Below are 22,166 nucleotides of genomic sequence, written 5' to 3'. Positions count from 1 at the left end.
CCCCCCCCCCGCGGCGGAAGGGGGCGCCGGAGGCGAAGGGAGCCTTGGAGCAGGCGGCTCCCGCCGAGGCCCCGAAGGGAGGTTGGGTGAGAAGCGGCCCTTCGCGGGGGGTCTTCCTTGCCTAACTCGCTGGAGGGACGTCAAAGGCGCGGATGCTCTGAGGGGGCAGGAAGGGGGGGGTCTCCTAGGCAGAGCGCAGCCGGCGCCGGAGGGAAGCGCCCAGCGGGGGCGGCCCTCCCCGCTGTGGGAGAAGGGAGAAGGGGGTGTGTGGGGAGATCTCCGTCCGTCACGAGGCGGGGCCGGGGGGGGGCGGAAATACAAATCTCCCTCGGGATCTGCTGCTTGTGCGGATCCCACCATCACCTGAGGGCAGCCCTGGGCGGGGGGGGGGGCTGTGCAGGGCCGGATTTAGATGAAGAGCGGCCCTCCCCCCACCCTCATTTTTAGGAAAACGAAGTTGTAATGTTATCCTTAAAAAAACACCTTGAGTTTACAAATTATATTGGCTGGGAAGTGTAAATAATATGATCATGATTACCTGACAGTGTGGCACTTTTAGAATCTACTTTATGCTGTCATTAAAAAGTCAGTTTTAAAATGGAAGTAAACTACAGCCATCAAATACAGTAAGGCTAAAATGTTTTTTTCTCTAGCCTTCCTCACATAGCAGAATCATCCAAAACTTCATCAAAATTTGTTTGTCTAAGTTTGTCACTTTCAGTGTACAGAATGCTCAGTGCGGACAACCTCACTTGAGACATTGTGGCCCTTAATTCATTTTTAATTCTTTTGAGTCTTGAAAAACTCCTCTCTCCTGAGTTAATGACCATAAGGCTAAGAAATAGCCACAAGATTGCTTCCACATTAGGAAAGGCCATCTGAATTTTTTCCTTGTGTATAATTTGATAAAGGTCTGTATGAGACAGAGAGTGCTCTGCTGTAAGCCTATGGCTTTGTGTCACATACAGGTGAAAGTCCAAAAGTTCATCAATAAGTTTCAGGTCAATATCTTCTGGGTATGCTTCCATCAACAGTTCAACACCTTGCTTAATTTCTTGCTTAGATGCTTCAAATTAGCAAGAATGGCAAACAATTGTGCAATATCACTGTACGCAGTACTTTTTAAATTGGCTTCAAGTGCATCTAATATAGGAATAAAGGATTTTATTCTAAATTTACCGTATCTCTTGGTAGATAGTGCATCTAAGGCATCAGGTGCACTTCTGTCATTTCTTTGCCTTTCCCTCACTCTTTGTTTTCTTATTTTGTAGTTGACATTTGGCAAGTTGGCTTTTGCTTGTTTCTCAAGCTCATCAAAATCATCTCTAACTTTCCTTAAAAAATCCAGGAGTGAACTGTACAAACTTGCACAAGAACTCAGTAACAGGTCTGATTTCTGAAGGGCTTTGCTGACCTTGTGAAAATGACCTAGCTCACAGGTCCAAAAATGCAGCATAAACACAAATTCCAGTTCTTCCATTTTCTGCAAAAGATTGTTAGCTTGGAGCCTGGTCTCCCCCTTCCCCTTAACATCAGAGTACAAATGACTGAGGGCATCGGTGATAGCACTGTAACTTTCCAGAACAGCTTCTGTGGCTTTTGCATGTGTGTCCCACCTAGTGTCTGACAAATATTTAGGCACTTTAAACTTAGGTGGCAAAAATGATTTTAGAACTGCCCATCTCTTTTTGGAGGATGAAAAGAAGGTATAAATTTCATTGATCATGCCAAAACAGTTCACTGCATCAAGGCAGCAATCCACAGCTGAGTGGCCCACCAGATTTAAAGAGTGACCTGCGCATGGAATAAATTTTGCAAATTGGTTTTTTTTATGATTTTTGGCTGCATACCATTGTACTTGCCAGCCATGTTGGCAGTATTGTCATAAGACTGCCCATGGCATTTTCTAAAGTCAATTTCAAGCTCAGTAGTAAAATAGTTGAATACTAAATCAGCCATGCTTTCTCCTGAGTGGTCTTTTAGCTCAAGGAAAGTTAAAAATCTCTCAGTTGGCAAACCTTCAGGTGATACATATCTGATAATTAAATTCAGCTGATCAGTATGTGAAATGTCAGGAGTGGAATCTACTGAAAAGCTGAAATATCCAGCCTTTCTCACATCAGCCAGAATTGCATTCTTAACTTTTTTTGCCATGAGCTGAACAATTTCCTCACATACAGTTTTTGATAAATAAGAGGGAATGCCTGATCCAGAATGTCCATACCGATTGATATGAGCATGTAAAAATGGATCAAATTTTGCCACTAGTTCTAAAAGACCAAGATAATTGCCACTATTTGGTGATCCAAAGTGTTCATCATCTCCCCTGAATGGTAAGCCTCGTTCTACAAGAGTGCATATTACAGCAATAATTCTCTCCATGACATGCCACCAGTACTGCTGTTCTGCTTTTATTTGTTCCTCTGGCTTGGAAGTAAACATTTGCCTTCTTTGTCAGGTAGGCCAACATGGCATTCCTAAGCTTCTCTGAGTTTTCATGACTTTGGATAAGATGGCAGTTGTGCCAGTCATCAAAACCTTCGTTAGCTAAAGCTGTGGAAGAAGATGCAAGGTTTGGAAAGTGTTTACAAACAAAGCAAAAAAATCCGCCCTTTTCAGGAAGAATATGCAAGCCACTCTCGGCTATATGTTTCCCCATTTGCTTTTGTTGAATAAAAAAGAGCTTTTGTGCAAAACCGGGACTACTTTTTGTACACTCGTTTGGAATTTAAAAATGGTCCACAAAGATGCAGAACTTGAGAGGAACCCCTCTCTACCCAGTAGGATACTTCCTCGTGTGATAATTCTGACCACAAACCAACATCTGGTACAGTAGATATATGTTTGGCATCATCTTTATCTGCATCCGGAACACCTTGGACTTGGCCTGCTATCATATCAGGTGTGAACTGCAAAATCTGACTATTCACATTCTTTTCTTGTGGCTCTTTAGCCTCTCCCTGCCCAGTAAGTGACTCTTGAATTAGTTCTATTTTTCCAGTTTGAGCTAGTATCATGGCTGCTTCCTCATAAGTAGCTTGCTCAGGGGTCAGTAAACTTTTTCAGCAGAGTGCCAGTCCACTGTCCCTCAGACATTGTGGGGGGCCAGACTATATTTTTTGGGGGGGAAATGAACAAATTTCTATGCCCCACAAATAACCCAGAGATGCATTTTAAATAAAAGGACACATTCTACTCATGTAAAAACACTGATTCCAGGACCGTCCGCGGGCTGGATTTAGAAGGCGATTGGACTGGATGCGGCCCCCAGGCCTTAGTTTGCCTACCCATGAGCTTGCTGTTCCACATCCTGCTTCACTGTTTCTCTTTCAGGGAGGTTTTTGTCTGGTTGAATGCTTGTAGCTGGTTCAGACTGAATAGCTTCACTGCTCACTCTTGTTGCTTCAATGAGTGGTTGATGCACAAAAGCAGTGATTGGTCTTAACTTCATTATCATAGCATTTCCGAGTCTCTGTCTCTTGCGCTTGCTAGCGCCACTTTTAAATCTTTAACTCATGCTTAGATTAGAATCTAAAAATAAGAATAAAAATTAATCTTCAACTGGGTAGACTCGGGCTTCTGACACTCTTCAGTAGCTGCCACCACTCACTGACTTCCCTATGCCTTTCTTGAGGGGCAGTGAGATCCCTCTGGCTGACTCCTGGGGTTTGGAGATGAAAACCCCTAACTTTGTGTTTCTCCTGGAGGCTTGGCACTTGCACATTTTTGGGCTTTGCCCCTCCCAGAACCCTTCTTAAGGCACTGGTAGAGGGCAGAGCGGATGAGACTGTAGGCACAGCACTAGACTGGGCTTTTAAACAAAGAACAAATATTTTCTTGACTGTCTACAAGTAACAGGATTTTAAACACAAAAGGCACTTTAAATTAAACACAGAAAAGGAAAACACTACCGGGCACAAATAAAATAAGACAAAACGCAGTTCCTCTGACTCTGAACTGATCCCTATACTTCTGTCCGCCCTCAGGATGAGGTCCAGTTACCAACTTGGTATCCAAGTTGAGTATGTGACCTCTCCCTTACAGGATTATGGAGGAAGACGATGTCCAAGTCCGCCTTTCCTTTTGAAGCAAAATGTCATTGAAATGGGGGAGAAATGCCCTCGCATGAAATCTTGGGTTTGCAATTTTGGGAGAGGGGATACTGCAGTGCTGGGGAGTGGGCAGGCTGGCGAGGCCCCCTTGATCTAGAGGCCCTAGGCTTCAGCCTACTTAGCCTATACATAAATCCGGCCCTGGGGCTGTGTCTCATTTTGGGCACCGTGAAAGGACAGCAGGGCTAGTTGTTCAGTTAGCTGTTGGGCTTAAATCCTTTCTGCTGAGGCAATTTTACAAATTTAAAATACTTAAATGATACAAAGTTAGCCCAGAGGTGGGGAAGGAAAGGAGACCACCAGATTAGCATTTTTCTAATATTTTGGTTAGGGAGGCAACCTAAGATTTGTCTCGGGTATAACTTGACCAGCCTTGGGTGCAAAATGTGCCTGGCTGGCCTTCATTTGCACTCGAGACTACATAGCAGGGGTATGGCCAAGGGTGTGGGTGAAGAGGAGCATTTTAGGAACATGGTCAAGGGATCCAGAAAACAGAAGTAATGCAGTAAGTTGGGTCAGTCTGGGAATACAGGCAAAAGGTTTAAAAAATGGAGCATAATGAAGACTGAAAAGGAGGTAAGGTCACTCCTAGGAGTCCAAGTGGGGTGATCTGAATGTGTCGTGTGAGGCATAAAGACATTTTTCTGAGGATATGGACAAGGGTGTCAAGGGTTTGTTGGAACAGCCTTACACATGTTTATCAGGAATAAATTGCATTGAAGACTTAGAATTCTGAGGAAACGGGCATAGAATTGTTCTGTAAGTGGAGAAAAGCCTTGGCCATAAGTAAAATGTAAGACAGCCACACATACATAGAAGAGTTCTTTTGTACGGTACTCTTCTTGGAACAGCTGCACCTGTCTTCTCACCTGCACCTTTTTTTCTTTAAACTTCTGTGTGTGTGAAGCTGTCTTTTTAGTTTACTGCATGCCCATTCTCTGATTGCTTTGTATAAGAGTATCCTTGCCTCCCATTTGTTTCAGACACGTCAAAATGCCCGATCCATTTTAAAGCTGTAATAATCACAGTAAAATTGCTTGCACTGTTACTCAATGGCCCGTAAATATCATTAACTCACATCTCAAATAGATAGAATTTTCAATCAAAGACTCGATAGAGCTTTTCAAGAGAACAGCTCTAACTCAGCCTTCATTCATTACTTTCATTTATTGTGAGGAGGGGCTGTTGGTGTGTAAACTGTTCTGTTTGGTCCTTTGAAAACCTGTCAGTTGAAGGTGAAACTAGCTCAGACACAGTTCACAAGTCTTTGCCTCCATTAAAATAAGTAGCTTATTTCCTGCTCCTTTTTAGGCTAGTCTCCATCAGTAGAAACTAGCTACAATGATGTAACCATACATTCTATTCAGAATTCTAGCTGTCAGGTCCCACGATTATTATTATTGTAGTGGAGTATTGTGCGTTTGACAGCTTCATTGCACAAAAGACATTCAATGGGTGAATGTTTTACAGGTCCCTTCATCTCAGTATTGGCAAAACAGCTGCTCTTGAATTTTTGCCTGCTTTGCTGCTGTTGAACAACCTTTCTAGAGGAAAGAGTAGTAACCATAGTGCCAACATTAGATGACTTGGTAAAATACTCATTTTTGGCGGATTTTACACAGCTGGGGGGGCAGGTTCGGGTGAGCAGTGAAGGCATAGGCGAGTGATTGAGTGAGATAGGGTTGCCAAGCTTCAAACAGTGAAACTACAGACAGAAAAGTTGTTGAGCTTTTATTAGTTTTGCCCAAAGTTAGAATAACAGAATCTGAGAGTTGGAAAGGGATCTAGTCCAACCCCCTGCAATACAGAAATCTCTGCTAAAGCATCTGTGACAGATGGCCATCCAACTCTGATTGAAAACCCCCAAGGAAGGAGAGTCCACCAGCTTCGGAGGGAGTCTGTTTTACTGTCATTTCACAGCTCTCGCCATCGCAAAGTTCTTTGTGATGTTTAGTCAGACTCTCCTTTCCTGTAACTTGAATCCATGGGTTCGGATCCTGCCCTCAAGAGCAGGAGAAAACAAGCATGCTCCCTCCTCCATGTGACAGCCCTTAAGATGTTTGAAGATGGCTGTCATATCTCCTCTCAGTCTCTTCTTTCCCAGGCTAAACATACCCAGCTCTTTCAACCGTTCCTCATAAGGATTAGTTTCCAGACCCTTGATCATTTTGTTTGCCCTCCTCCGCACATCTTCCAGCTTGTCAACATTCATCATAAATTGTGGTGCCCAGAATTGGACATAGTATTCCAAGTGTGGTCTGACGAAGGCAGAATAGAGTGGTACTATGACTTCCCTTGATCTGGACACTATACTTCTGTTGATGCAGCCTAGAATAGCATTAGTTTTTTTGCTGCTGCATCGCACTGTTTTTGAGCAAAATTGCTTTTTAAAAATACTGTTTTTGATCTATTTTTATGGGGAAATGGTATAAGCAGCACTACCTACATGGACTGCCATACGCTTGGATTTTTCCGGACATTTTCCTGATTTCCACCCAGACACTGCTGCCAACTGTGGTATTCCGGATATATCCGGGAAAATCTGGATGTATGGCAACCTTAAGTGAGATATAAAGAAGCAGGGGTTGGCAAAGTGGTTGCCAAGTAGGCAAGCTGAGGGAGCAGGGGTGGCAGCCCCTAGTTTGGAAAAAACCAAACAAAATGTCGTGCATCATTCCTTGGCCTGTCTTTGCACTTTGCACCTTACATAAGGACAAGGAGCAATCTCTTTTTTGTGGTAACACCTGTGCTGTGGAACATCTCATCTGTTAAGTATGCTAACTGACCAGAGGAGGCAAGAATGAAACTGATGGCTTGCTCTGCTTTATTTTCTGAAATCAGCCTTATCACTTGATAACATCTGTACATTAGACCAGGCTTGCTAATTAGGCCATAATACACTTGCAAGTCTTTCAAGGTGCCACAATCCTCATTTGATGGCTTTTGCTGCAAGAGAGTAAGATGGCTGCCCTTTGGGAAAACCTCTGCTCTAACGGTCGTGGAGAGGAGCCTAGGCTGTAGGCTGTGCCTTCTGGCCCTGAGTCTTCACAAAAGAAACAGGTCATGAGGAGATATGCCTAATAATTGAAGCCTGGATCATGCTTACCTAATTATATCCGTGTTTTCTCACCTTAGGATTTGTCGCCATCTCCTTAAATAATAGATATAGCAAAGTCTAAAGAATGTGAAAAACAAAACTAGGTGAAAACATTTAGTCCTGGGTTTCCTAAGGAAAAGAGCATTGGCCCTGGCCAAGTTTCACTGTATGTAAAATAAGGATTAGGTTAAGGCTGAATGTTACTGACTAATGTCTATTGTAAAGACCATGGAGGGTTTTCTATTTATTTTGAGCTGAAATAGTATTTATTGTGTTAAAGATCCATGTTGTCCCCACAGCAACCCTATGTCAGGTTTCTAGCCTGTGTCCGGAGATACATTTTATACCTTTAAATTATGTGATGGTAGGGACTAGGGAGACAAGACAACCATCTGTTCTGGGTAAAACAAGGGCTGCCAACATGGTGCCTGGGGGCATACAGAGGCCTTTCCTTGCACCCACAGGGTCTCCTAAGATCAAGCTTGAAAGAATCATTTTAGACAATAAAATAGGGGTGCAATGTGTAATTGTGTGTGTGATGTCCATGCCAGTTTCTTCAGTTTGCAAATGCTCACGGGTCCAAAAATGCTGGCTTCCCTGGCTAGGAAGTCTCTAGTTTATGCTGCACAAGTGGTGAAATTCCTTGTGCCCTGCTGCACAAAAAAACTTAAATGCACAGCGCAGATACCTGGATAAAAACTCTTAATTATATGAGAAACTATTATATCCAGTGCTCACATCTGATAGCAAGGATGCAAAATGGTGGCTATAAAGGCTACTTAATGAATTCATGGCTTTGCTGGAAGTTGAAGCTTGCCTTCATTAGGCAAAAATGATTGGGAAAATAATCTTGCTGAAAAGGCAATAGACTACCCAGCTGCAAAAGAGGAAGACTCTTACACCTTTTATAATTTGTATGTACGAGCAGCAAAGTCAGTCCTCAGGGAATGTGCAGGCGACCTTGGAACGGACAGCTCACGGAAGAACCCCGACCAAACCTAAGAGGAGGCGTGTAGTGGTGATAGGGGATTCCCTACTGAGGGGAACAGAAGCAGTGATCTGTGGGCCTGACAAGATGTCTCGGGAAGTGTGCTGCCTCCCCGGGGCTAAGATCCAAGATGTAACTGAACGACTGCAAGGAATCATAAAACCCACTGACAAATACCCCTTCCTCTTGGTTCATGTGGGAACCAATGACACTGCAAGCAATAGCCTCCAGAAGATCAAAAGAGACTACGAGGCTCTGGGCAGGAAGTTGAAGCAATTAAATGCACAAATTGTCATCTCATCTGTCCTCCCAGTTGAACGACGTGGCCCAGGGAGAGAGGGAAAAATAGTGGAAGTGAACAGCTGGCTTCGCAAATGGTGTAAACAGGAACGGTTTGGATTCTTAGATCACGGACTGCAGTTTCTTGAAGATGGACTTCTGGCAAGCGATGGGCTGCACCTCACAACGGTTGGGAGGAATGTTTTTGCCAAAAATCTCAGAAACCTCATCAGGAGGGCTTTAAACTGACTAATGTGGGGGAGGGAGACAGTGCTCCTGAAGGTAGGAGTCTATCAATTGATGAAGATGATCATCCAAATGTCATAGACCAAATGGAGCAAACAGCACGCAGACCTAGTGGTGGGAGGAAAAAATCCTTAAATAAGAGACACGGGGGAATGATTAATGGTCTTCAATGTCTGTACACTAATGCGCAAAGCATGGGAAATAAGCAAGATGAGCTTGAGCTCTTGGTACAGCAAACTAAATATGACATAATAGGCATCACTGAAACCTGGTGGGATAAGTCCCACGATTGGAATGTAATAATGGGGGGATACAATCTATTTCAGAGAAACAGACCAGACAAGAAAGGAGGAGGAGTGGCGTTATATGTCAGGGATGTGTATACCTGTGAAGAGATCCAAGATTTAGAACCTCAAAGCCAAAGTGAGAGCATTTGGGTCAAAATTAAGGGAGAGAAGAATAACAGTGACCTCATTGTGGGAGTTTACTATAGATCCCCAAGCCAAACGGAGGACATAGATGATGCCTTCCTGGAACAGATGGCCAAGCATGCAAAAGGAAGGGAGATAGTAGTAATGGGGGACTTCAATTACCCGGATATTTGTTGGATGTCAAACTCAGCCAAGAGCATAAGGTCAAACAGATTCCTCACTGGCCTTGCGGACAACTTCATTGTCCAGAAAGTGGGAGAAGCAACAAGAGGAACAGCCATTTTAGATCTGGTCCTAACCAATGTTGATGACCTGGTTAGTGGGGTAGAAGTGGAAGGATCATTAGGCACGAGTGATCATGCTCTTCTGAAGTTTACTATACAGAGGAAAGGAGCAGCCAAGCATACTAGGACTCAATTTCTTGACTTTAAGAAAGCCGACTTCATAAAACTTAGGGAAGTGCTGGGTGAGATCCCATGGACAATAATACTAAAAGGAAAGGGAGTTCATGATGGCTGGGAGTTTGTTAAGAGGGAGATACTAAAAGCACTACGTCAGGCAATACCAATGAGACGGAAACATGGAAGGTGCCTAAAGAAGCCAGGGTGGCTATCTAAAGAACTTTTAACTGAGTTAAGATTAAAAAAGGATGTGTACCAAAAATGGAAAAGGGGGGAAACCACCAAAGAGGAATTCAAACAAATAGCCAGCACGTGTAGACACAAAGTCAGAAAAGCTAAAGCACAGAATGAACTCAGGCTTGCTAGAGAGGTTAAAAGCAACAAAAAAGGCTTTTATGGGTACGTTCGTAGCAAAAGGAAGAACAAAGAAACAGTGGGGTCACTCAGAGGAGAAGATGGTGAAATGCAAACAGGGGACACAGAAAGGGCTGAACTCCTCAATGCCTTCTTTGCCTCAGTCTTCTCCGATAAAGAAAACAATGCCTGACCTGAAGAATTTGAAGCAAATGATTCAGCAAAGGAAACACAGCCCAGAATAACTAAGGAGATAGTACAAGAATACTTGGCTAGTTTAGATGTATTCAAGTCTCCAGGGCCAGATGAACTGCATCCAAGAGTATTAAAAGAACTGGCAGATGTGATCTCAGAACCACTGGCAGTCATCTTTGAGAATTCCTGGAGAACAGGCGAAGTCCCGGCAGACTGGAGGAGGGCAAATGTTGTCCCTATTTTCAAAAAGGGGAAAAGAGAGGACCCAAATAATTACCGCCCAGTCAGTCTGACATCAATACCAGGGAAGATTCTGGAGCAGATCATTAAGCAAACAGTCTGTGAGCACCTAGAAAGGAATGCTGTGATCACCAATAGTCAGCATGGATTTCTGAAAAATAAGTCATGTCAGACTAACCTGATCTCGTTTTTTGACAGAATTACAAGCCTGGTAGATGAAGGGAACGCAGTGGATGTAGCCTACCTTGATTTCAGCAAGGCATTTGACAAGGTGCCCCATGATATTCTTGTAAAGAAGCTGGTCAAATGCGGTCTTGACTATGCTACCACTCAGTGGATTTGTAACTGGCTGACTGACCGAACCCAAAGGGTGCTCATCAATGGTTCCTCTTCATCCTGGAGAAGAGTGACTAGTGGGGTGCCACAGGGTTCTGTCTTGGGCCCGGTCTTATTCAACATCTTTATCAACGACTTGGATGATGGACTCAAGGGCATCCTGATCAAATTTGCAGATGACACCAAACTGGGAGGGGTGGCTAACACCCCAGAGGACAGGATTACACTTCAAAACGACCTTGACAGATTAGAGAACCGGGCCAAAACAAACAAGATGAATTTTAACAGGGAGAAATGTAAAGTATTGCACTTGGGCAAAAAAAATGAGAGGCACAAATACAAGATGGGGGACACCTGGCTTGAGAGCAGTACATGTGAAAAGGATCTAGGAGTCTTGGTTGACCACAAACTTGACATGAGCCAACAGTGTGACGCGGCAGCTAAAAAAGCCAATGCAATTCTGGGCCTCATCAATAGGAGTATAGCATCTAGATCAAGGGAAGTAATAGTGCCACTGTATTCTGCTCTGGTCAGACCTCACCTGGAGTACTGTGTCCAGTTCTGGGCACCACAGTTCAAGAAGGACACTGACAAACTGGAACGTGTCCAGAGGAGGGCAACCAAAATGGTCAAAGGCCTGGAAACGATGCCTTATGAGGAACGGCTAAGGGAGCTGGGCATGTTTAGCCTGGAGAAGAGGAGGTTAAGGGGTGATATGATAGCCATGTTCAAATATATAAAAGGATGTCACATAGAGGAGGGAGAAAGGTTGTTTTCTGCTGCTCCAGAGAAGCGGACACGGAGCAATGGATCCAAACTACAAGAAAGAAGATTCCACCTAAACATTAGGAAGAACTTCCTGACAGTAAGAGCTGTTCGACAGTGGAATTTGCTGCCAAGGAGTGTGGTGGAGTCTCCTTCTTTGGAGGTCTTTAAGCAGAGGCTTGACAACCATATGTCAGGAGTGCTCTGATGGTGTTTCCTGCTTGGCAGGGGGTTGGACTCGATGGCCCTTGTGGTCTCTTCCAACTCTATGATTCTATGATTCTATTCTATGATTCTATGACAGAAGTAGCACCTGCTGAAATCCCCTTTGACACAACTATAGCAAAGGTGTAAGAGCCTCCTCTCTTGCATCTGGCAACCCTTGCTGGTTGTTTACAACCACACAAGCGGTACAATAGCCACCCCATAAACATTATGAGCGGAATTCAACTAATGAGTCCTGTTAGTAGAAGCCCTGTGCAAGAGCTTTTAATGGCACATTGAGGCTTCCCTCCACGCCTCCTGAAATTGGCTCTGAGGGGGTCAGGAGAGCCCCCAGAACAGCAGCAGGGGAAGGATGTTTCCATCTGGTAAGCTGAAATGCTTCTCCGGAGAGAGAGTTGAGTTCCTTTCTATATTTCAGGTTTCTTAAGGTGCTGTTACCAATGAAGGAGCGTGTGAGAGATGTTTAATCTGAACAAAAGTACAGCCATGAGATTTGGTCATTGGGCAAAGGAGGGTAGGTAAGAAAATGAGATCGTTCAGCAGCCCTACAAAAAGTGAAAATGCTTTTGCTGTTCTTGAGCTATTGTTTTGACCTTCTCAAGGTTACAGATAAATCCCCTGAGCAAATGAAAAGATCGGCCGTGGAGAGTGAATTGCTCTCTTGCTGTGGTGCACTTTCTCTCAGATTGTGTTGCAATTCAATAAAATCTGGAACGGGGGAAAGAACCTTGACAGGCGTATGTCAAAGTAAAATTACAGGGGGGTTGCTGTCAGCATTCAGTAATTTTCCTCTTTTCCACTTCACTGGTTTTAAGAATGCTCACTCTCTCTTGCAGAGAGCCTGCTGGTGGTGCAATTTAAAAATGCAAATGCCTCATAGACAGGAGGACTTTGTAAGAAGAATCACATTTAAACAAAAGTCTTTTACTTTAGAGAGTTGTTGAATTAGATTGACCACTCACATTTGATTAATCAACGACAAACAGTTTCCTCTGGCCACATGGTGGGAGTGTTGTCTGGCAGATTCTCACCCAGTTTCTAAATTCTCAGATAGCCAAGAACTGGATGCAAGACCTAACACAATTTTGGATGGGAAGTAGTTGGGACTTGCAGCTAAAAAGGCAACTTGGAACAAGCTGCTGGGATTTTTGTTGTGCTTTTGAGTCTAAAAAAGTGACTGGTTCAAAGACAAAAGTGTGATGTTAGAAGGTAGTTTTTACGTGATAAATGGAAGCAGCAGCAGCAGTAGAATTGGGACCGTAGGTGCGATGGGGGTGTGACAGGGAAGAATTTGGTGGCTGAGTCTGGTGAAAGTCTTCTGTTCTCAAGATTGAATGGGTGAATTTAGACTTAATTAAATCTTAATTAAGAGTATGCATCAAAGTCACACCCCCCCCAGTGCATTTCATACTGTCTTTGCATGGTAGGGAATGTCTTCATCTAACATAAATGACCTTTTTGATCCTTCCCCCTGCAACCACCCCAACTTCTATTGTTACCTGCACATGTGTGTTCACCTGGGCATGTGCTGCAGCTGTCTCAAACCTTTGTGAAGTGAATGCAGTTTAATGTTAAATTGAGGCTGGTTTGAGAAATGGCAGTATTGGTAAAACTATAGGATCAATATGGAGAACGGCTAAAGTTGTGTGAATGCAGCTTCCAAAACTAGCACTGGGCACAGAGTAGGTGGTAATGTGAACATATCTGAAGTCTGAAGTCCTACTGAATACAGTACATACAATCTCTCCTAAACATCTTCATTCTAACACGAATACTTTGAATGAGTTAAAAGCTAAATAATTCTAAGCACTCATGCTCAATGCAGTTTAATGTGGATTTGAAGCTGCTAGTCTTTTTGCAGCACCCATATGACACCCTCATCCAATTGACAGTCTGCACTCCCCTCCTCATTAAATTCAGGTTTTTCTGATCCACAGATAATCATGTAAGGGAAGAAAATCCAATATAAAATTGCATGTTGCATGACTGGATGCACTGAAGCAAATTGTGTGGGTGACTCCCCGCCCCCATGTGGTGACATTTTTCTGGGTGCCTTCATATCCCCTACTTCTATTTTGTTTCCATCAGCCCAAAAGAAAGGATGCAGCCTGCCCTTTTCTCACCTGCTGTTGCTGAAGGTACATTCTTACTATTTTTATTCGTAAAGCAGCTATTTTGTGCAGAACTTCTTTTTCACAAAATGTATTGAAAATTAAAATTTGCCCTTCCAAGTGCAGCAGACAGGAAAGGAAGCAGCAGGTTTTTGACTGCCTTAAGGCCCAAATACATGCCCACAATGGACCTCAGGTTTCCTGGTTTGGAGGTATACATAGCTTTAAAGGTTTTTTACTGTTCTTTTGTGCAAATCTGGTATATGAACAGGTAAACAAATGCCTATGCACATAATGGACTTTGGGTTTCTGGAACGTATGTTGAACAGGAAAGTACTCTTACAAAGGCCTGCCCCTTTCTCCCCCAAGCAGTGGCCAGATTTCATGAGGCCACAGGTACACACACAGAGTTTGTGTCCTTTGGAGAATAGAAGACATGTCTGAGACTGGCGTGCTTTAAGAAATAGGGTTTAGTCACCTATTTACAGTCTGCATGGATGGAGTCCAGATCTTACAGCATGGCTCACAGAAGTGCAAGGAACTTTCCTCCAGAATGGATCCCCCCTTACTTCCTCCTTCTTCTGTTCAGAAACCCTTGTTTCAAATCTCCCTTTTCCTGTCCCTCAAACACACAGTTACCCCAGCAACCTTTGTGACAAAGAATCTTTCTATGGCCGATCAACACCTTTTTGTAATGCTAACAGGTCTGCTCTTCCCCTAACCAGCCAGGCTGGTTTGCATACAGCAGCCCAGGAATATCCTGAATTCCCTGTCTGACACAGTTTTGTACTTTAATCCATATCACATTCAATCAAAATCCTAGTATTTATTCGGTCTTAGTGTTTAGGTGGATCCCCCCTATTTCTATAACACCATTCATTGAGGGGTGAAGAACAAATGCATCCCACTGCGGTGGGAGAATGGGAAACATATTTTGGTGGCGCACAGTTGAAGGCACTCGTGTGAAGGTGCACAAGCATGCACACTGAAACAGTGACCCATGCCCACATTAATGTCTCAGTGTGGACACAGCTTCAGTTGCAAAGCACTTCATCACTACCAGGATCCAGTGGTCCTTTCTCTTACATTATCTTGGGATGGAGATTGGGGATGAGCATTGTGTGTGCTATTTAGGTTTTCAGGGTGAAGAAATTTCATACACTTGTTTCCTCTGTTTTTCTAAGGGACAGCACAAATTGGTGCCCTTACAAGTTCCACTTGTCTCAATCAGATACCACCTCCCAACTTCATTACAGCTTCATCATCAACTAAATTATTCGGACAGATGTCTTCCTTATCCTCTTGTGGTTAGCACCTCAGTGTTTCTGTGCTATGAAAAAGGTTAGTTGTACAGACCCAAGCTTTTCCTCTGCAATCACCCATCAAGGCTGGATTAGATTAACAGAAACATATTGGGAGGAATTCAGTGTTGCACTAACACAAATTTTCCATTAGCACAAGCATTTTTGCTTGCCTGACAAAATGATCCCCCCTTTCCCCTTATCCGCACCCCCAGAAATGATTTGGAAAGCAAGTCTCATTAAGCTAGCAGGTTTGGTGCTGGTTCCTGCTAGTGCAACTACTTAGCTGAATCCGATCCATTGTATATTCCAGGGCTGCTTGCCCCATGTATGTCTTTCCTTTGGTCCATACCCAGCTTGTCATGACAGTCTGACTCTTTCTAGATACCAAGTATTTAAAGGTACTAGGTCACTGCAAACTATCACAGATCTCTAAAATGTGTCTTGGCTTACTCTTGATTGCACTTAATGAAAAAGGCAGGAGTTCTCTAGCCTGCCTCAAGCAATTCTTGCAAATCTTTTAGGTAAGACATGTCCAACCCGTCGATCCTGATTGATCAGTCGATCAGGGGGTTGATCTTGGTCGATGGCGGGACCAAGGCACCCCGAGCACAGCACGCTCCTCAATAAGCAGAAAGACAGCGGCTCCAAAGCACAAAAAAAGCTCTGCAGCCCAGCTGGTTTGAGGAGAGAGGCAGGATCGGCATTGCCTGCCCCCCCTGCCCCTTCGGGGGAAGCAGCCAGCGCCCACCTGCCCACCCTGTACCCATCCCTGCACCCATTGGGAGCAGCTGGTGGTGTGCACCCGCCCACCCTACACCCATCCCTGGGTGATAGATCACTGCCAGTTTTTATATTGGATCGTAGATCACACCCTACTTGTTGGACATGCCTGTTTTAGGTCATTCTCATACTGCTTCCTGCTGTTGGGGATTACCACTTTGAGAATTCATTCCACTTTGTGAAATACATAGACCTCTATTGGAAAGTGAGTGATCAGAAGGTCGCGGTTTGAATCCCCGCGATGGGGTGAGCTCCCGTTGCTCCATCCCTGCTCCTGCCAACCTAGCAGTTCGAAAGCACGTCAAAGTGCAAGTAGATAAATAGGTACCGCTCCGGCGGGAAAGTAACCGGCGTTTCCGTGCGCTGCTCTGGTTCGCCAGAAGCGGCTTAGTCATGCTGGCCACATGACCAGCTGTACGCCGGCTCCCTCGGCCAGTAAAGCAAGATGAGCGCGGCAACCTCAGAGTCGGTCACGACTGGACCTAATGGTCAGGGGTCCCAGAATAATGTGGTATATTGGTTAGAGTATGGGTAGGCAAACTAAGGCCCTGGGGGCCAGATCCAGCCCAATCACCTTGTAAATTTGGCCCACGGACGGTCTGGGAATCAGCGTGTTTTTACATGAATAGAAGGTGTCCCTTTGTTTAAAATGGATCTCTGGGTTGTTTGTGGGGCCTGACTGGTGTTTTTACATGAGTAGAAGGTGTGCTTTTATTTAAAATGCATCTCTGGGTTATTTGTGGGGCATAGGAATTCGTTCATTCCCCCCCCCAATTTAGTCCGGCCCCCCACAAGGTCTGAGGGACAGTGGACCGGCCCCCTGCTGAAAAAGTTTTGCTGAACCCTGGGTTAGAGTGTTGAACTTAGGACCAGTGAGAAAAGTTCAAATCTCATGCATGTATGAAGCTCACTAGATGGCCTTGGGCCAGTCACTCCAAATATCATGGAGCCATTGTGAGGATAAAAGGACCATGCTTGCATGCTTAGCCACTTGGAGGAAGAGAATAAGGGGGAAATTGTAGGCAACTGGATTTATAGAAATTTTATTGGAAAAGTATTTTTAAAAGCATTTCTGCGTTTTAAAAAGGTATGTATTCTGTTGCTCCTTCTGGAGAATCCCTGTGGTGATCTTGCAGTGACATTTTGAGTATTTTTTTGCCATTGGTAGATTAGGATGGTCCGCAAACCTTTGCAGTAGATTTCCAGAGCTGATAAAATATAGGAGAGCCTCTGGAGAGAAGGACAAAAAAAAATTCATAAAATGTAATTGTAAGCACCTCAAAATGGTTCACAACAAGAATAAAGCCACATCATTAAAAGCAGTTAACAGCTATTTAAAAGATTCAAATAATAATTAAAATCAGTGATAAGCTAAAAACAGATCAAAGCACCTTGCAAACATTCCACCTATCTGGGTAGGCTTATTTAAACAAAAAACTGCAGATCAAAGCAGTTGATTAAGCACATATGGGATAAGACGATCTCACAAGTAAGCTGGTTATAGTACCCAAATACATTCTTGAATCCATGTAGCATCAGTTGTGCCAAGTTTGATGAAGTTGGAAGGGAGAAGGGTCCCATAAGAGCAAGATATTAATACAAGGATTTCTCATCCAGGCACAGCAAGGGCTAATCAACTGTTCTCACTCTCCAAATTGAACAGGTTTAACACTCCAGAAGATGAGTTCCTCAAAGTTTTACTTGTTTTCTACTGTACTTAAAAAAATACTTACAGTTCAAAAAAGGAAAAAGGAAGATGTAAATTTCTAGCTCCTCTCACCAGAGTAGCTATATTAAAGAAAAAGAAAATGAAAGGACATACCCATTATAAACAAATCCTGCAACTTTCAAAGAGGACTTTTCTTTATTTAGCTGACCAAGTAGGTGCACTTAGCTCAAGGCAACGGTGGCTAACACTTGGTCTGGATACCAGATCAGCCGCTGCCCCTGCAAATATTTCTGCAGTGGCAGCAAGAAAAAAGGTTGACACAGCTCTGTTGGGAATGCTAATTGTTTCCTCCCTGGTAATCAGATTTTCCTATTTGATGGTCATGGAGGGACAGTAAACGCCATCCTGATCTGTCATGGACTGGTTGGACTCAGAGGAATGGTGTGAGGCACCAGCTGGGGAACCTCCTAAGGGAGGAAGGCTCAGAGCCCAGGGTTTTGGTGGTGGGACAATGAGTGGTCAGGTGAAGAAGACTGGGAGGTGGTGGTGTTGGAAGCTGAAGAGGTAACGGGCTTTAGTGAGCAGGGAGAGTCTGTGGCAGAGAGAAGTCCAGAAGCAGGAGAGGAGCGAGGCCAAGAGGCAGAGATGAGTCAGGCTGGTGAAGAAGCCAGGGTGTCTCCACCTCTTGCTGCAACAAGCTCCCCTCCTCCCTGGTTTCCCAGATCAGTTCTCTTCCACCACCACTTCCTCCCCCCCCCAAAGCTGCCATGACCACCCAGGTTTAGGGTGGCTTGGGGGAAGACCAATCAATAAACCCCAATTATCAGGAGATTCCAGGGTTGAAGCCAATAATTCATTCTTCACCACCAGGATCCTCTGTTAATCCCCATATTACATGGTATTCCAAGTGTCTCAGGCACTACATTCCCGCCAAATACCCACCCCATAATGCAGGCATCATAAAAGAATAAATCTGCCTTACCTAATCTTAATACTTTGCCACCATTCCCCTCCCCCCAAGAAACAGCTAAGGAGTCCAACTCCAAATATCAGACAAGCAAACGAAAGCAGGAAGCCAGGTAGGAGTTAGCAAGGGGGCTTGATGAATTGAGGCAAATGGATTTTTTATCCTTCTGAGGCCTGGCAGCACCGTTGTCTCAGGCCAGCCACTCCTTAGCTGTAACCAGTGCTTTTTTCTTCTTCTAAAAAAAGATGTTTAGGGGTACTCTCATTTTGACTCAAGAAAATCACCATTTTATAGTTCAAATCGGGGAAAATAAATACAGTAAATGAACAAAAGTACAAAGATTATTAAAATGTTTAGGGGTATGCGTCCCCCCAGAAAACAAATTCTGGTTGGGTGATGGTAAGAGGGGGTGGAGAGTAGGGCTGTGTGATAAATCGCTATACTGGCATTGAAATAACATTGTGATAAGTGTTTCAACAAGGCAATATGCAGGGAACAAAAGTTCTGTTTGAGGATAAACCCTCACACAAAGCAGTGAACGCTTTCGTTTTCAGGGTATCTTGCCATTTAGAGCTCAGCTAATTATGCAGAGCCTGCTGACAATCCAGGAGGGACCTCCCACAGAACTAAACAAAGAAAAGGAAAGCACTTCTTTCTTTCCTCACACTCACCCCACCAGTGAAAAAAAGAGGGGGAAGAGTTTTCTGGTGCTGCTAATGTTGTTGGTTCCCCTTAAATAGCTTTCCTCCATATTAAAAGGGAAGGCTTTTTTTATTATTTAAAGGAAACTGTCCTTTTGCCTGCTTGCTTGCCCTCCCTCCCTTTGATAAAAAGGGAGAGATTGGTGGGATAGGGCCCTTCTGGGTGGGGGGAGAAGATTTAGCAGGCTGCTTTATGCTGAAATGGGAGGTTGGGTGCTATGTGAGATGATGGGAGAGGGTGTTTTTCAGTAAGCAGTGCAAGCAAATGTGTTTCTACTCACAAGCAAGCCCTACTGAATTCAATGAGGCTTGCTCCCAGGAAAGTAGAAGTACCGTATTTTTCGCCCCATAGGACGCACCGCCCCATAGGACGCACCTAATTTTTTTTGGGGGGGGGGATAAAGAATTTTTTTTTCATTTCCCCCCCAGGCACAGGGCAGGCGCGGGGGAAACCCGAGCTTCCCCCGACCCCAGCCCCTAGAACAGCCTGCTATCCGCAAGCCTAGGGAGCCGCACCGGTCTCCCCAGGCTTGCGGAGAGGTGCGCGAAGCCCGGGCGCGCTCTTCAGCGCGCACCAGGCTTCAGAATGCAGGCAGCTCTGCACGACCCTCCGGAGCCCGGCGCGGCTTCGTGCCAGGCTCCGGAGGGTTGCGCAGAGCTGCTGGAAGCCCGGGAAAGCCTGCATTCGCCCCATAGGACGCACACACATTTCCCCTTCATTTTTGGAGGGGAAAAAGTGCGTCCTATAGGGCAAAAAATACGGTAAGTTTAGTTGAACTCAGTGGGGCTTTTAGATTAGTTGAAAGTATTAAATTTATATGGAAGTTTATTTATTATTTTTATTAAATCTACTACTTCCTTCCATTTTAAGGCCCTCCACCACTGCAGGGAGCCTCGGCAAGGCCCTCGGCCACTGTGAGGAGGTACGGCAGGACCCTCTGCCACCGCGGGGAGGCACAGCAAGGCCCTCTGTCGCCGCAAATATATATTGTGAGATATTGGGATATTTAGCTGGTGATATATTGTGATGTTGAAAACCAGATATCGCCCAGCCCCAGTGGAGAGTCTTATGAAGGCACAGCTGAACAATGTTACTTTAACTGCTGGAGTTTTAGACTGGCCTTGGACAATGGTGTGAACTAGATAAGCAGGTGCTGTAAATTTGCCAGCTCATTGGGAGGGGGAGAGGTTAGGAGTCTCAGCAATCTCATAAATCCAAGTCTCTCAAAATAGATCCAAAGTTCTATTTCTGCAATCACCCCCAGGGTTAGTGGCACGCAATTCCTAGATTCTGACACCTCCTGCAAGCAGGGGGTTAGAATTTGGGGTGAGCAGGATAAGAGTTGGGGCATTATTTATTTCTCTTGCATAAAAAAGTCTTACACTCCTCCTGCATAAACAGGAATTGACATTTGGGGTACTGAGAAGCATTCTACCTGTAATCCTCCAGGCTGTGGGAGGAGGAAGCAATGAAATGGCCAGAACTTACAAAGCAGCAGCTTTCAGATAAAGGCACTGTGGACTGGGAAAGCCTTAACAGAAATTTACCCGTCCACATTGCAACACTAGCTAATCCAACTACCATAAAAAGTGACCACAAATCAGGTTTGAGAGATGGAGGAACCATGCAGGGGACAACAAAAGAACACTGGAATGCAACTACAGTCATACCTCGGGTTGAATGTGCTTCGGGATGAGCGCGTTCAAGTTGCGCTCCGTGGCAACCCGGAAGTAACAGAGCGCGTTACTTCCAGGTTTCGCCGCTTGCGCATGTGCAGACGCTCAAAATGATGTCATGTGCATGTGCAGAAGCGCCGAAACGTGGCACGCGCAAACGCGCATACACGGGCTAAGTTTGCTTCTAGATGCGAACGGGGCTCTGGAACGGATCCCGTTTGCATCTAGATGTACCACTGTACAATTGGTGAAGTGGATCCTCTGTTCAAAAAAGTAAACAAAAGGCAGCAGTTCCATAGACAGGGATTACTATGGAAGCACCTCTAGTTGCGGAGCTGGAAAGGGGTAAAAACATACTGATTGTTGCTGTTCTCTGTAGGTGAAATTCTGTGTTTATGTGTCTAAAGTTGCACATCTGTTTACGAGTCTGTGTTCAGTAACTAACGCTGTCAAAGTTCCCCAGCTAACCATTTAAACCTTTCCATGGCTTATGTGTATAGTGTCCTTAGTCATTTATTTTAAAAGAACAAGTCTTCTTCATCTTAAAATAACAAGTCCTCTTCAGTGTATGGAGAGGCAAGATAAGTGTTAAATATAGTCACAAAAGCCAGTTCTGTCAGAGAGCAAAGCCACTGATGAAATATATTTGAGAGCTGAACTGATAAATTTCCAGTAATAAATGTCTTTTAGGTTTGTACTACAGCCTGACAGTGTGTAAAAAGTAACATCAGCCCACCTATGTGTTAAAGCAGATGTAGCCAATGTGGTGTCCTCCAAATTGTTGTAGTACTAGAACTCACATCACCCCTTTGGGTGATGACCTTTGGTTATGTTGGCTGGGACCAATGGGAGTTTAAGTCTAACAGGCTTCCTCAACCTCAGCCCTCCAGATGTTTTTGGCCTACAACTCCCATGATCCCTAGCTAGCAGGACCAGTGGTCAGGGATGATGGGAACTGTAGTCTCAAAACATCTGGAAGGCCGAGGATGAGGAAGCCTGTCTAAGAACATATGATAGTTACTACATTGACTTTCCCTATGCTGCCAAGTGGGAAATAGGCACAACAGCAAAGTTACTTGAGTAGATTCCTATTTTATGAATAGCAAAAGTGAGTGGTGATTATTTACTCTTGGAAGTGAATGCATCTTAAGAAGTGCCTCCAGAGGTTAGAGGGGGGATAACCTCTTTGTTGGCATTTTTGCTCCATTGGCATTTGTATCCATGGTGCTTGCTAGCCAGGCTCTGAATACAATTAGATTTTCATGAGGCGACAAAGGAACCTGTGTAG

General features: G+C 44.5%; 1 protein-coding gene and 1 long non-coding RNA gene across 6 annotated transcripts in view; one reads left to right on the top strand and one right to left on the bottom strand.

Annotated features, from left to right (window-relative positions):
- The first annotated feature begins 11 nt into the window (after nucleotides 1–11).
- LOC308468631 lies at nucleotides 12–22,166 on the top strand. Its single transcript, XR_013981742.1, has 3 exons — nucleotides 12–86; nucleotides 1,272–2,967; nucleotides 20,073–22,166. It is a non-coding gene; the product is annotated as an uncharacterized lncRNA (long non-coding RNA).
- Nucleotides 16,892–22,166, bottom strand: part of LOC308468433 (gametocyte-specific factor 1-like) — a 34,283-nt gene continuing 29,008 nt past the window's right edge. For 4 of the 5 annotated variants that reach the window (XM_080990631.1, XM_080990630.1, XM_080990632.1 and 1 more), the window contains 2 exons: nucleotides 17,598–17,652; nucleotides 16,892–17,094 (listed from right to left, as the gene is read on the bottom strand). In XM_080990631.1, the coding sequence (XP_080846757.1) occupies nucleotides 17,631–17,652 (22 nt within the window). In that variant the 3' untranslated portion in view covers nucleotides 16,892–17,094; nucleotides 17,598–17,630. The remainder of the gene's footprint in view (nucleotides 17,095–17,597; nucleotides 17,653–22,166) is intronic. The other variant, XM_080990633.1, reaches the window with a different exon arrangement.

Source organism: Podarcis pityusensis, assembly GCF_964106645.2.
Source record: "Podarcis pityusensis genome assembly, chromosome: 2".
In the NCBI taxonomy this organism is placed as follows: domain Eukaryota; kingdom Metazoa; phylum Chordata; class Lepidosauria; order Squamata; family Lacertidae; genus Podarcis; species Podarcis pityusensis.
This window is presented reverse-complemented; position numbering and strand designations above follow the sequence as displayed.